Source organism: Mesocricetus auratus, unplaced genomic scaffold (genome assembly GCF_017639785.1).
Source record: "Mesocricetus auratus isolate SY011 unplaced genomic scaffold, BCM_Maur_2.0 Super-Scaffold_100028, whole genome shotgun sequence".
NCBI classification, from domain to species: Eukaryota; Metazoa; Chordata; class Mammalia; order Rodentia; family Cricetidae; genus Mesocricetus; species Mesocricetus auratus.
The window spans coordinates 21,621,975-21,634,479 of NW_024429209.1; the positions used below are offsets into that span (position 1 = coordinate 21,621,975).

Consider the following 12,505-nt stretch of genomic DNA (forward strand, 5'->3'; position numbering starts at 1 on the left):
AGGTGCACACATGCACACAGGAACACACACACATAGGAGCACACACGGTAGCACACATGCACACACAGGTGCACACACACAGAAGCGCGCGCGCGCGCACACACACACACACAGGAACACACACACACACACACACACACACACAGAAGCACACACACCCCATCCTGTCTTGTTAAAACATGGAAACTGTCAGACTTACCAGTGTTTAGACTCCAGAGTGCCTCCCGATGCCCGGGTTACCATGCTTAGCTCATGTCACGTCACCCCTCTAGGGCAATGACATTTTCACAATGTCTGCACTGGCTTTGCCAGAACCTCTGGGCAGGGGATGTGGCCTAAAGAGGAGCTTGCCCCAGACACAGATGTCCAGACCTCTGGTGTGGCCGGCCTCTTGAGAATATCTTGTTCATCTCCAGACACGTAGTAGGTGACTGACATGGGTACAGAGATGAACAGCCGTCTGCAGCCACACTGTGCAACAAGCCTAGCACCTCAACCTGCAGCCAGCATCTGTTGCCACATGTCAGAAGTCCCTGGCTCAGTTGCCTGAGTCTGTTGTTAGGGTGAGGACCACGGTACAGGAGGGATCGAGTGGGGACAGACAGAAGTTTGAGGTCATTTTAAAGGCTCATGGCAAAGGGGTGGGAGTTGGTGGGGGATCACCCGTTCTCAGGGGTTAAAGCAAGGATGCATGGGGAGACTGGGCCTTGGGTGCGAGGGTACCAGGCTCATCTGGAAGCACGGGGTAGAGAGAGGAACTCCCAGCGGAGTGTGGGGTGCCATGTCAGGGCATCCGTGGTGTCCTTTGCAGGGAAGCCTGTGCAGGAAAGAGGGTGTAAAGGAGGCGTGGCCTGGCTGACGGCTGAATTTCTTTGCAGATGCTGACAATAAAGCATGCAGCCCCAATGAAGGCCCCCAACCTGCGCAGAGTGAGCCGTCCACTGCCGAGCAGGAGACCCCGACCTCGGATGGTGTCCAGCCTGGAAGTCCCTTGGCCAGTGGGACAGACCAGGCCTCCCGGGATGAGCTCCTGTCCTCCGATGTCCATCAGGATGACACAGGTACCAGCTGGAGACCAGAGATCTGGGCTTTCCTCGGCAAGGGCTTAGACGGTCGCCTCACAGTCAAGACTTGGGTACCTTAGTTCTGCCACCCTCAGCCTCATGACTGGGGGACCTAAATGTCCCCTGGAATTCTCTTCTCGTGGCTCCTCCCAAATTGGGTGCAGGGAGAGTAAGGAACCTAAGATGGTTTTAGATGACCTCCTGCCATACGAAGTCACTGAATGCAGAGGTGCATTTCAGCCAGCACCCAAATGGGTACGTCCTGGGGCAGTGGCCTAACCCTGGAGCGGATGGCTTCTTTCCCTGAGATTCGCCAGAGCAGGTGTGTGTAGTGGGTGAGCCGTGCTGCTCTGTGGCTTGCATGAGGTGCTCTGCAGCTTCTCAGGAGGCTCTGCGATTTGGGTCCTCTGTTCACACGGGAGAAGTTACAGGATTAGCATCCGGGAGTGTGGAGCATGAATGAACTCACTCGGTATTGTGTCCACAAGTGCCCAGTGTTGGTGGAGCGGGGACCAGGCTGGCATTCTTGTTTTAAGGGAGTAGACAGGACCTCTGGTCACAAGAAGAAAAGCACGAAGGAGCTCAGGCCCCACCCGCCTCCCTGACTAAGCAGCACCTTAAGCTACTAATGAGACCTCACGGCAGCCCGGGAGCCTGTTCTCACTCATGGTGTCCCATGCCTGAATCCATGCTGAACATCGGGGGGACTGGAGCCTGAGCCCCGCATCTCTCTAGGGGTCTTGGAAACCTAAGCCTCTTGGGAACCCTCTAGGCTTCTTCTCCAGCTCTACGGATGTTTGCTCCCTGGCCTCTCCTTTGCCAAGCCCTTGTCACCAGGTGCTCTTTGCTAGCTGTCTGTCCCCAGATTCCCCGCCATGTTGTCATCTGCTCGTGGTGTATGCTCTACCTCTGGGGTGGCTGTGACTCTCCGGTTTCACTCGGCTTGGGGACATAGTGGGAATTTGGAGTCTGGGGAGTTATGGACCCAGGGCAGGAAAATCCCCAGCTGCTGTACACCCGTCACACCTTGAGTCCCAGGCAGCTGACCTCACAGGGCTGTGGTCGGCATCGTTCTAATGACTGTGAGTGGAGCCTGTAATCTGTGGTACTGTTTCCCCTGCCCTGGACTTGACCTTCAAACAACTCCCACGTGGCCGGTTCTCTGTTCTCAGCTCCGACTAGTCACTTTTCCTTTCTGGTGGTTCTTCGTTCCCGCTTGACTCTGAATAGCTGCTGCTGCTGCCTGTGTCTGACCTCAAGCGCTTTTGAGGTACAAGGCTAGGGGATGGCCTCCTGGGAGCTGAGCGGGTCTGCTGAGGCCATCATGTCTTATGCTGGCCTACAGAGCCAAGGAAGGACAGGTCCTGGCAGAGTGAGGGGATGCTTGACCCTGGAAGGGTTTACACACACAACAGGACGATTGATGTCTTTTCCGTGGAGGGCCACAGTGAATGCTGTCATCTCAGGGACTGGGACATCCGATTGGGGCCAGGGGTGTGTGAGTGATGACGTGTTCAGCACATTGCTAGAGGTTGCTCCCTGCCACTGACCGCAGGCTCGGCTGGTGACCTTGGTCATCTAGGAAGCAGGAGAGACTAGGGAGTTGAATACGGTGAAATATGGCCTGTGCTGGGCTAGACAGAGATAGGAGGATGGCGGCTGGCCTGGGTAAACCCAAGGGCAGTGGGAAGCCCAGCCAAGAGTGACAAGGAGCTGATGATGAGCTCTGGGCTGTGGTCGGTCGAAGTGATGCCTGGCTCGTGTGGGTCTGAGGGAGGAACGCTTCTCATTTTCCCAGCTGAGATGTAGGGGGGTCCTGAACCTTCAGGGATGTGAATCGACTTCATGGGTGATGTGGACAGACAGAAAACATCTCCACAATGCTTTGTTTACTTTCACTAATTGGTGCTAGTGGCAGAGGGACTTCTCACTCTGGGTCTTGAGAGGTTTTCATTACCCCTCTTTCCGTGTGTGTCTGTGTGCGCGCACACGTGGTATGCATGGTGTGTGTACATGTGCATGTGGAGGCCTCAGTTCGATACTTGAAATCTTCTCTGGCTCCACTACCACTTTACTCTTTGAGGCAGAGACTCTCGGTCAAGCCCAGAGAGAGCCAATATGGTCGGTCTCTGTCTCTCAGGCTTGCTTCACAAGCCTGGAGTCACAGGCGAGCCGCCACACCCGCCAGCTTGTGGCGGGTTCTGAGGATACTGGTCCCGGCTTTCTTTCTTGTGGCAGGTGCAGCAGGTGGCAGGGAATGGCCGGGCCCTCAGGTGAGGTCCTTGTGACCCTTCCTGCCTCTCCATGAGATCACGTAGACAGTCAGAACGACCAGCCGGCATGGAGGACCCTTTCCCAAGTGGGCACAGCTGACCTTACCAACATGGCAGCCGCGTTGCTGGGCCCAGAGAACAGTCACTCACAGCACCCAAACTGTTCCTTCTAAGCCATCAAGTCACAGCCCCACTGGGTCCCGGGCTTCGCCCCCTCCTGAGGAGGTTAAGGGATTTGGAGCCTGTGTTCTACCTTTTGGTTCCCCATTTGAGACTCTGTTATTTAGTGACTAAAGTCTGAGGCTGCCATGGTCTTCATCTTTCCCTGAGAGCTAGGGAAACCAGATGCTGATTCCAAGCTGTCAGCTCTCCTTACGTCCCACATCCTGCTCTGTGCCTGAGGGGGCAGCTGCATCTGGGCCTTGTCCTTCTGTGCGGAACTGATTTCATGACAGATGTCACCCGACAGCAGAGAAATCCAGACTCTCAGGGGAGCAGATCAGCACTAGCTCCTTTGGCATCTTCACGACCTTGGTCAAGGCCCTGTACCCAACACTCAGGCTCTTTCTAGAAAGGTCAGGGACAGATGCTTTTTCTTAGAAATCAGATCTTCCTTGAACTGAGGTCAAGGAGAGAGGTCACTGGGATGTACCTTTTGCTGTCACAGGCCCTGGCTCCGAAGACTTCTTTCTTGTCCATGTAACAGTGCCCGGGTCACCCCGGGGCCACATCCCACCTTTCGGGTCCAGGATTCTGCTACAGGCATCCACTTTCCACAGCAGCTCTAGGTCTGCAGGTCTCCTGCTCTGTGCAGGTGTCATTGCTGTCATTGTTGTCCCCACAGTCAAGAGAAGACCCCTAGGTCTGGAGAGCTGGCTCAGTGATGAAGTGTTGGCCATGCATGAGGACCTGAGTGCGATCCCGGGACCCATGTAAAAATCTGGGCATAGTGCTGCTTGCTTGTAATCCCAAGGGTGATAGTGAGGGAGCAGGAGGATCCTTGGGACTTGCTGGCCAGGCAGCCCAACCCTAGAAAGGACACTACACTCACTCAAGGTTAGCCTCTGGCCAGAACACTCAGGCACACAGCCACGCAAACCACACAGCTACACACAAACCACAAACCACACGCATATATACACAAACTACACACACAATAAACCATGCATGTGCATGCATGCACACACGCATGCATGCACACACGCACGCACACGCACGCACGCACACGCACACACACACAAGTAGCTGGCACCTGCTACTTGGCCCACAAACACCTGATCTCCCCCCCTTTCTCTATCTTCCTCTCCCCCTGCCTCTTTCCCTCTCTTCCCCCTTTCTCTATCTCGTGTGTGTGTGTGTGTGTGTGTGTGTGTGTGTGTGTGTGTATTTAGGGAAGGAATGAAATCTGTCTGAATACTGTAACATCCAGAGTGTGGACACTGTCAAATGGGTGGGCTCCCCCCTTCCTTTAGTTTGGGGGTCCATGCTCCCCAGCTCTTGTGTTTGGGGGAGGGTGTTTCCTGGCTTCATTCTTCACAGCACCCTAGAGGAAGTGGCATTTGACTCCCTTGCTCAGGTCTGGTCTTGGTCATTCCCATGAGTGTATTAGTTAAAAAGAAAGCCGTTGGTGAGTGTGTTCTGCATGTTCTGTACTATGTCTTACAACACAGCCTCTGTTTTAAAATGGTGAACTGGACCCAGAGAAACTGAGTCACCTTGCTTAGTGGCTTTTTCTCATCTCCATGACTAAATACTCAACAAGCAGGCATTTCAGGGGGAGAGGTTCCTTGGCTCACGGGGTATGCGGTCATGGTGGTAAGGCATGGTGGCAGGCAGCTCCATGAGACCACAAGTATGTGGCTTCTTTGGTCTCATCAGAGCAGGAAGCTGGGCACTGGCAGGAAGCTGGGCTAGACTATAAACATTAAGGGCTGTCCTTCAAAGATCTACTTCCTCTAGCGAAGTCCCACCCCTTAAAGTTCCTTCTCCCTCCCCAATAGCACCAGCGGTTGGGGACCAAGTGTTCAAACAATGAGATCTGGGTAGGGGTCACTGTCATTTTTAAGCCATAACAGTTGCTTTCTCAATACCATAGAGTTCCTGAGTATCAGAACCTAGGTTTGACCCTATCTAAAACGTTCTATAGACCAAACTAGAGCCAAGCAGGAAGTAAACTTTTATTTGACTTCTGGAATGTTCTAGATATTGAGGTGTTACTAAGGTCTAGAACGAGAGTTGCCAAACTGTAGGGTCCGGGTCAGATCCTGCCCACTGCCTGTGTCTGTGTAACCATCAGGTCAGGGCTGGTGATATAGGGTCCATCCCTCTGAGCCTAGTCCTGCCTCCTACCTCCCACTGGTTAGAATAGTGGCCCGGAGACCCTGGAACTTCCTCAGGAAACCCAGAGCTCTCTAGTGCATGTTGTGACTCATCACATGACTAGTGCGTGCTGCTAGTCACGTGACTATTTCATCAGTGCAAAACAAGAGCTTCAGGCATCCAATCACATTAGCTACTTGAAGGCTGTCAGTGGTCACTTGTGGCTGTGGCTAACACATGGATGGGCACTGATCTATTAAGCAGTGCTGAGAGTGAGAGGCAGCCATATGTCCACTCTCGTGTGAAGCCAAGGGAGATTTTGCTGTTTGGGTTGGCCAGACCTTCTGGAACTTTCTGTTCCAACAAAGGCTATAATTGTGGCAAAGCCCATGTAATCCATGCTGAAAGCAGTTGCCATCTGGCCATCTACAGAAGAAACTTCCAGTCTCTGATTAAGGGAATGGTGTTTGGGCCTGGGGAGGAGGCAAAGATTGAGTTTTGGAGGCTGGAGGAAGCCTGGGTGATCCTCTGCCAGCCAGGTCCCTGAAGGCTTCTGGCAGCTCTCTGTGGGGATCCGAGACATTTCTGAGAAGGATGTGGGTGGGGCTGACAGGAGTTGTCCGTGAATTGCAGGAGAGAGATGGGCTGTAACGTGGAAAGGATGAGGTGGGATGGTGTGGGTTGATGGCTGATGGGTCACGTGGGACTCAGCTCAGGGACAAGTTGGGACTCTACCTCTTCCATGCTGTGGCTCCAGCCTGGACAAAAGCACCTGGGGCCAGGTGGTACTTGGAAGGATGGAGTGGAAGATGGTGCAGGCCTTGCATGAGAAATCCAGCATTTGGTCAGAGCCCAGCCTGGAGGTGCAGGCGTGACATCTCATCCCACTAGGGAAAGATGAAGCAGGAGATTACAAGTTAAGTCAACTTAGTGGCATCTTGTCCCCACGTAAAATGCAAAAGGAAGTCTGGGGAGGTGGCTCAGTGGGCACGGTGCTCTCTGCACAAGCATCAGGGCCTGAGTCTGGAACCCAGAAATGTATGCTGTGGATGCTGTGTGGACAGAGACAGGACCTAGAGACTCTTACCGGCCAGCCCAGCTGAAATGGCAAGTGGTGGGTTCAATGGGAGTTGGAGAGCAAAGGAGGAAGACAGGATGTTAAGCTCTGCCAGCCCCATGCATGCATTTGTGTGTTCATACAACATGCACACAGAGGAAAGAAAAAGGCACCAGGTATCAGCCCACCCTTGCTGAGCACGTCAAGGCCCTGGGTTCAGCTTCTGTATGGGAAAAAAGCCAACAAGAGTTGAGTAAGGATACATGTGGGCCTCCAGCCTGTTCGACACTCTGGGGAGGGGGAGAATCTCAAGTTCATCAAATGAGACATGGGCTGGATGCTGAAGGTCAGAGGACCCAGGGATAGGAATGCCTAGCCAGAGGGTATCTGTGGAGGAAGACCCAGGCAAGAGCTGAGACAGCAGTAAGGGGTAAGTACAGGGAGCAGAGCCCACAAGGAACACTGAGCTAGCAAACACAGTCAGGGGTAGCAGGGAAGTGAGTGACGTTAGTGAGTAGCTTAGCAGGGTAGCCATGATGAGGGGACAGAAGGACTTCCGGCAGAAGAGAGAATGACATCAGAGTGTAGGGGCAGAGCTCTGGTGACCATGCTTAATGAGTTAGTTTGCATTAGTTAATTCGTTTGTCTTTGTGGTACTCGGGGCTATACACGTATGCCGGGCAGGTGATCTACCATGGAGCTGTATCCCTAGCCCTCTTTCCCTTTGGGTTTTGAGACAGGGTCTTGACAAGTTACCTGTGGGCTGGCTTTGAACGTGTTGATTCCCCTGTCTCGGCCCCCAGAATAGCTGCAACTGCAGATCTGCAGAGACTGACAGTTAAAGTGAGGTAGAGATGCCAACATATATGATCGGGAATGTTTGGGTTGCTTTCCCCATAGCATGTGGACTGAAATGAACAGGCAGGCAGGCAGGCAGACAGGCAGGCAGACAGACAGACAGACAGGGTAAGGTCTGTCCATAGGTGACAGGGCTGTGAGACTGGCCCAAGTCGGGGTTTTTCAGCCAGCTCTCACATGGAGCTCCAGCCCAGCAGATAGATCTGCGACTGACCCCTGATGGGGAATGTTCTTCTGTATATACGTTTCTCTTACTGGTTGATGAATAAAACACTGTTTGGCCAATAGAGGCAGGAGGATAGGCGGGGCTAGGAGACGAGGAGAATGGTGGGGAGAGAGGCAGAGAGAGACCGTGAGGAGATGCCCTGTAGCCGCCAGAGGTCCATGGTAAGCCAAGGCCATGTGGAAATACATAGATTTCTAGAGATGGGTTAATAATTAAGACAGAGCTATCCAATAAGAAGCCCTCGCCATTGGCCAATAGTTTTATAATTAATGTAGCATCCATCTGCTTATTTGGGGCTAAAGTGGTTGTGGGACCAACCTGGTGGACAAGAAACTCCTGCGGCAGATTCCACTGGCTCAATCAGCAGGAGAGCCCCACGCCAAGGCAGTCCTATCTCCATGTTGACCTATCCTGTGGCAATGCCCCCAGACAGACGCAGGGAATCCAATCAGGATGCTGCATCCAAGTCCCTGGGGGGTATAAAAAAAAACTAGGTCCCAGAGAATGAATCTAGCTGGGAACCACTGTGCAAGACTGAATCCCACTCTAGGAAGAGTACATCAGAGCCATGGAGGAGCTGTGGAGCTCAGCCTGGTTGCCCACTGCAATGGTGTATCAAGGATAAGAGCCCATTCCTAAGCAGAGGAAGCCTGTCTACCTGCCAAAGCATAGCCCTCACCTTTCCAAGTATGTAGCCTCAAGTGACCAGGCCAGAGAAGTGCCTCGTGTCCCCAGACACCTCTCCTCATGCCTCCCTCCTTAGCAGATGATGAGGAGTCCAGAGCTTATAGAGGTAGAGAGCAATTAATTGTCAGAAAATGGGTCAGGCTTATGGAAGAAGAAGAGTGTGGGAGCTACGCTGGCCTGAGTGAGGGTGTGGCCCATCTGAGACTCTCTTCTCCCCAAATCATGACCTTGGAAACATGCCGAGAGCTGTTCTCCGTAGAACATGCTTACGCAGAAGCAATCAGGACAGGAAGTTACGCAAACCCAGCCAGTGCAGGCTGTGGGACGCATACAGCCCTGTGCAGATGCTCAGCATCGTAGAATGTGTCATACACGGCTGTGATGACAGGCAGTGTAGATGTGTGTCCCAGAGCCTGCTGGCCATGACTGTGGGCCTGCCTGTGGAGGCGTTGGCTCTGGGACAGAGCATCTACTACCCTGTGCTGATTTACATGATGCAGAAGAAGCCACGGGACTCGTGTCTATTGGAGATGGACCATCTCCATTCTCACCTACGTAGCACGGGTAATATAAACCCAGAGACGGATACTGGGCTTCATCAGAATGAAGATCAGAAAAGCAAAGCAGCCAAGTTACCAGAGGTCTCTTACCTCTACCAGGGCTGAGGTGATCCTGACCTCAATGTGGCTGGAGACTAATTGCCCAAGACTGAGTGCTGAATGACTCCTGTGTCATATACCTCCCTAGTGCTGGGATTAAAGGTGTGAGCTCTGTTTCTCTTTTAGACTGACTCACTCTCAGGTAGTCCTTGGTGGCTTTGAACTTGCAGAGCTCCATCTGCCTCTGTCTTCTGAGTCCTGGGATTAAAGGTTGTGTGCCACCACTGCCCAGTTTATATGGCTATGGCTTGCTTTGCATTCTGATCCTCAGTGGCTTTATTAGATCATAAACAATATATCACCACACACCTAGATCTCACAACCGTTTTTTACCTTTAAAAAAACACAGAATTTTTTACACATTACCAGGGCAAAAATTGAATGACATAATGAAAGATGGAGACTTTAGGTGCCACACGTTATAGTAGAATGATTGTTTTAGAATCCAGGATCCTCTAAAAGGAAAAAAAAACCTCTGCTTTTAGCAGTTGATGCACCTAGGGACAGAAAACTGTGTGTTCGCATGCATCCACACAGGGCAAGAATACAGAGCTTTAGGGTCCAGGTTCTGGTCACTCTGACCAACCTGGTGACACGGAGCCGTCAGCTCTGATAGACCTTCCGGGCTTTTGCTCCTGGGGAGTTGGAACAGCCATCCCTGGATGCAAAAGCTACATCTCCAAAGACTACATCCCCATTAACTAGAAAGAACTGGTGTAAGTGCTAGAAATTGCTTACACAGGAAGCCGACTTGGCTCTCACAATCTTGGGCAGTCGTAAAAGCCCAGAGGTTTTCCCTGGGTGCTCTCAAAGCAGGGAGGGTCCTTCAGCACCACGGACAGCAGCCAGACCCCCGCAAACAAGGTTGACTGGATCCCAGGCAGCAGGGATCAGCCCTGCCCACTAGGGAGAGAGTTCTTCCTAGGCAGCTGTGATTTCAATAAGCGCCTTCCAGGAGGCTTGGTACCTTGGGTTTGTGCTGGCAGAGCAGGAAGTGAGGGACTGTCCATTTGTGATGGAGGGAGATGGCTACCTTGAAGGGGGAAGGATAGCATGTGTGTTTGATGAGGAAATTGAGCAGTTTCATATATCTTGATGGCCTCTATTTCTGTTGCAAAACTTCATTTGAAGCTGTGTGGCAGGGTGGGGGGAACCATGTCAGCAGTTGGGAATAGGACCAGACAGAAGATGCTGGATTCTGTCACCTCAAGGAGTGGCCCAGGCTGGGTCCTGATGTGGTGGTGGTGGTGATGGTGGTGGTTGTGGTGGGGGGAGGGGGTGGGCAGTACCAAGCAGTGGCTTCCTCCAGGGGGGTCCCCAAAAGGGGCCTCTCTGGGAGCATAGCCAGTAGGAAACTGTTCAGAGGATGCTGGGCCGTTGGGATGGCAGCGTGCTCTGGGCTGGTTATAAAGAATAGCAAGAGGGAGACAGGAGTAGACCAGGAGAAAGTGGGGTGATCAGTGGGAGCTCACAGAGGAGGAAGGGCCTGGCTGAGCAACTGGAGAGAGAACAAGGATTCTGGCTGGCTGACCTTCCCTGGAGGTCCCATCCTCCCTGCCTCCACCGAGTCACCTAGAGCTGTGTGCCAGGGCAGGGCTGCTGCAACCCAGACACAGAAAAGTCACAGCCGTTGGTGGAAGTCTCCGTGGTTCAGACACCCACACACCCGTCACCCCCGCCTCTTCTTGAAGCTGTCACTCTGGGTCCTCTTGATTCTTGAGACACAGTCTCAAGGTAGCGCCTAGCCTGGCTCCCAGTTTGGGACCCCCTGGCACATGAGTGTTCATTGCCACACATCGCTTCACCCTCCTCCCCTCTCTTTAAACCTTGAACTCATCCCGTGTGAAGCCATCACCACCGATGCAGTCACTGCTAGCAAGCAGAAGCACCGAGTGCCAGCCAAAGCCAGCCAAAGGGTCCGTGAGCACCCAGCTCGCGCTCACTTCTTCTCTGGCTGTAGGATCTGTCAGGGTGCTTGTACGTGCGGGGAGCCCAGGCTTGCTGTGTGGGGAGCGCATAACCGAGCCTGTACCTGAGATGACCCCCTGACTCCCTCCGTATCTCACGCTGATACAGACAACCAAGCTCGCACATGGAGGGATCTCAGTGTGTCTTCTCACCATCAAGACTGCCACCACCAGTTTTCTCCCAGACGTACACGGCAGCCTCATCTGAATACTCTGTTTTTGCCTTTGAACCAGCCAAGACGCCCTCTGCATCCAGTGCAGAAGAAGCAGATGATGGCGGCCACACCCTGCCCAACACTGATGAGCTCTCTCAAGCCTTAGCTGGGTCTGACTCCCCGGACAGTCCTCCCAGACCCCTGGAGAGATCTGCAAGCCAGCTTCCCAGCCCTCCACTGCTGCCCACCCCGCCACCCAAGGCCAGCTGTAAAGCCACAAAAGCCGTCACAGGTGGGTCTGCATGTCCTTCCTCCTCTCCGAGCTCCTACCCATCCTCCCCTCTGTCTGTGCCTTCAGCCCATCTTGCCTGACTCCAGTTCCAGGCCAACTCTCACTCTTGCTTGTGCCTGGGCTCCGCAGGTGACAGAAAGTGTTCCTGCAAAGGCTTGGTTGTTGAGTGCGGACTGCTTTGGACTCCCTTCAACAGATGGGGGAGGGCCCTGTACCAGTCAGAAGAACCTTCTAGACTCCAAATCCAGGGCATACAGCCAGACCTCGGGATGAGGCCTTTTCTGCTGCCTCTGTATTGTTTCTTCGGCTCCCCGAAAGCACCCTATTGCCTCCTTCGCCATGGCTCTGTGGGCACATTGGGACAGAGTCCAGGTTGGCCCTGGCCCTGCATGTGACAGCACACTTAGGTAGAAACCCCTTTGTCACATATTCCTGTGTCAGCTTCCCCTGCAACTCTGGCTTTACAGGGGGACTAACTGCAGGAAGTCAACATTTACTCATCTTAGTCCCTCAGTTCCCAAGGGGAGGCAGGGTACACATGCACACATATAGAGAGAGAGAGAGTGGGGAGGAGGGAGGGAGAGAAACAGAGAGAGACAGAGAGAGACAGAGAGAGAGACAGAGAGAGAGACAGAGAGACAGAGAGAGAGACAGAGAGAGAGACAGAGAGAGAGACAGAGAGAGAGACAGAGACAGAGAGACAGAGACAGAGAGACAGAGACAGAGAGACAGAGACAGAGAGACAGAGACAGAGAGACAGAGACAGAGAGACAGAGACAGAGAGACAGAGACAGAGAGACAGAGACAGAGAGACAGAGACAGAGACAGAGACAGACAGAGACAGACAGAGACAGAGACAGAGACAGAGAGAGACAGAGACAGAGAGAGACAGAGAGAGACAGAGAGAGACAGAGAGAGACAGAGAGAGACAGAGAGAGACAGAGAGAG

General features: G+C 53.2%; 1 protein-coding gene across 4 annotated transcripts in view; it reads left to right on the forward strand.

Annotated features, from left to right (window-relative positions):
* Phactr3 (phosphatase and actin regulator 3) overlaps positions 1–12,505 on the forward strand; it is a 228,495-nt gene that overhangs the window by 156,262 nt on the left and 59,728 nt on the right. For all 4 annotated transcript variants that reach the window (XM_040732723.1, XM_005074501.4, XM_013116588.3 and 1 more), the window contains exons 4-5: positions 879–1,061; positions 11,345–11,557. In XM_040732723.1, the coding sequence (XP_040588657.1) occupies positions 879–1,061; positions 11,345–11,557 (396 nt within the window). The remainder of the gene's footprint in view (positions 1–878; positions 1,062–11,344; positions 11,558–12,505) is intronic.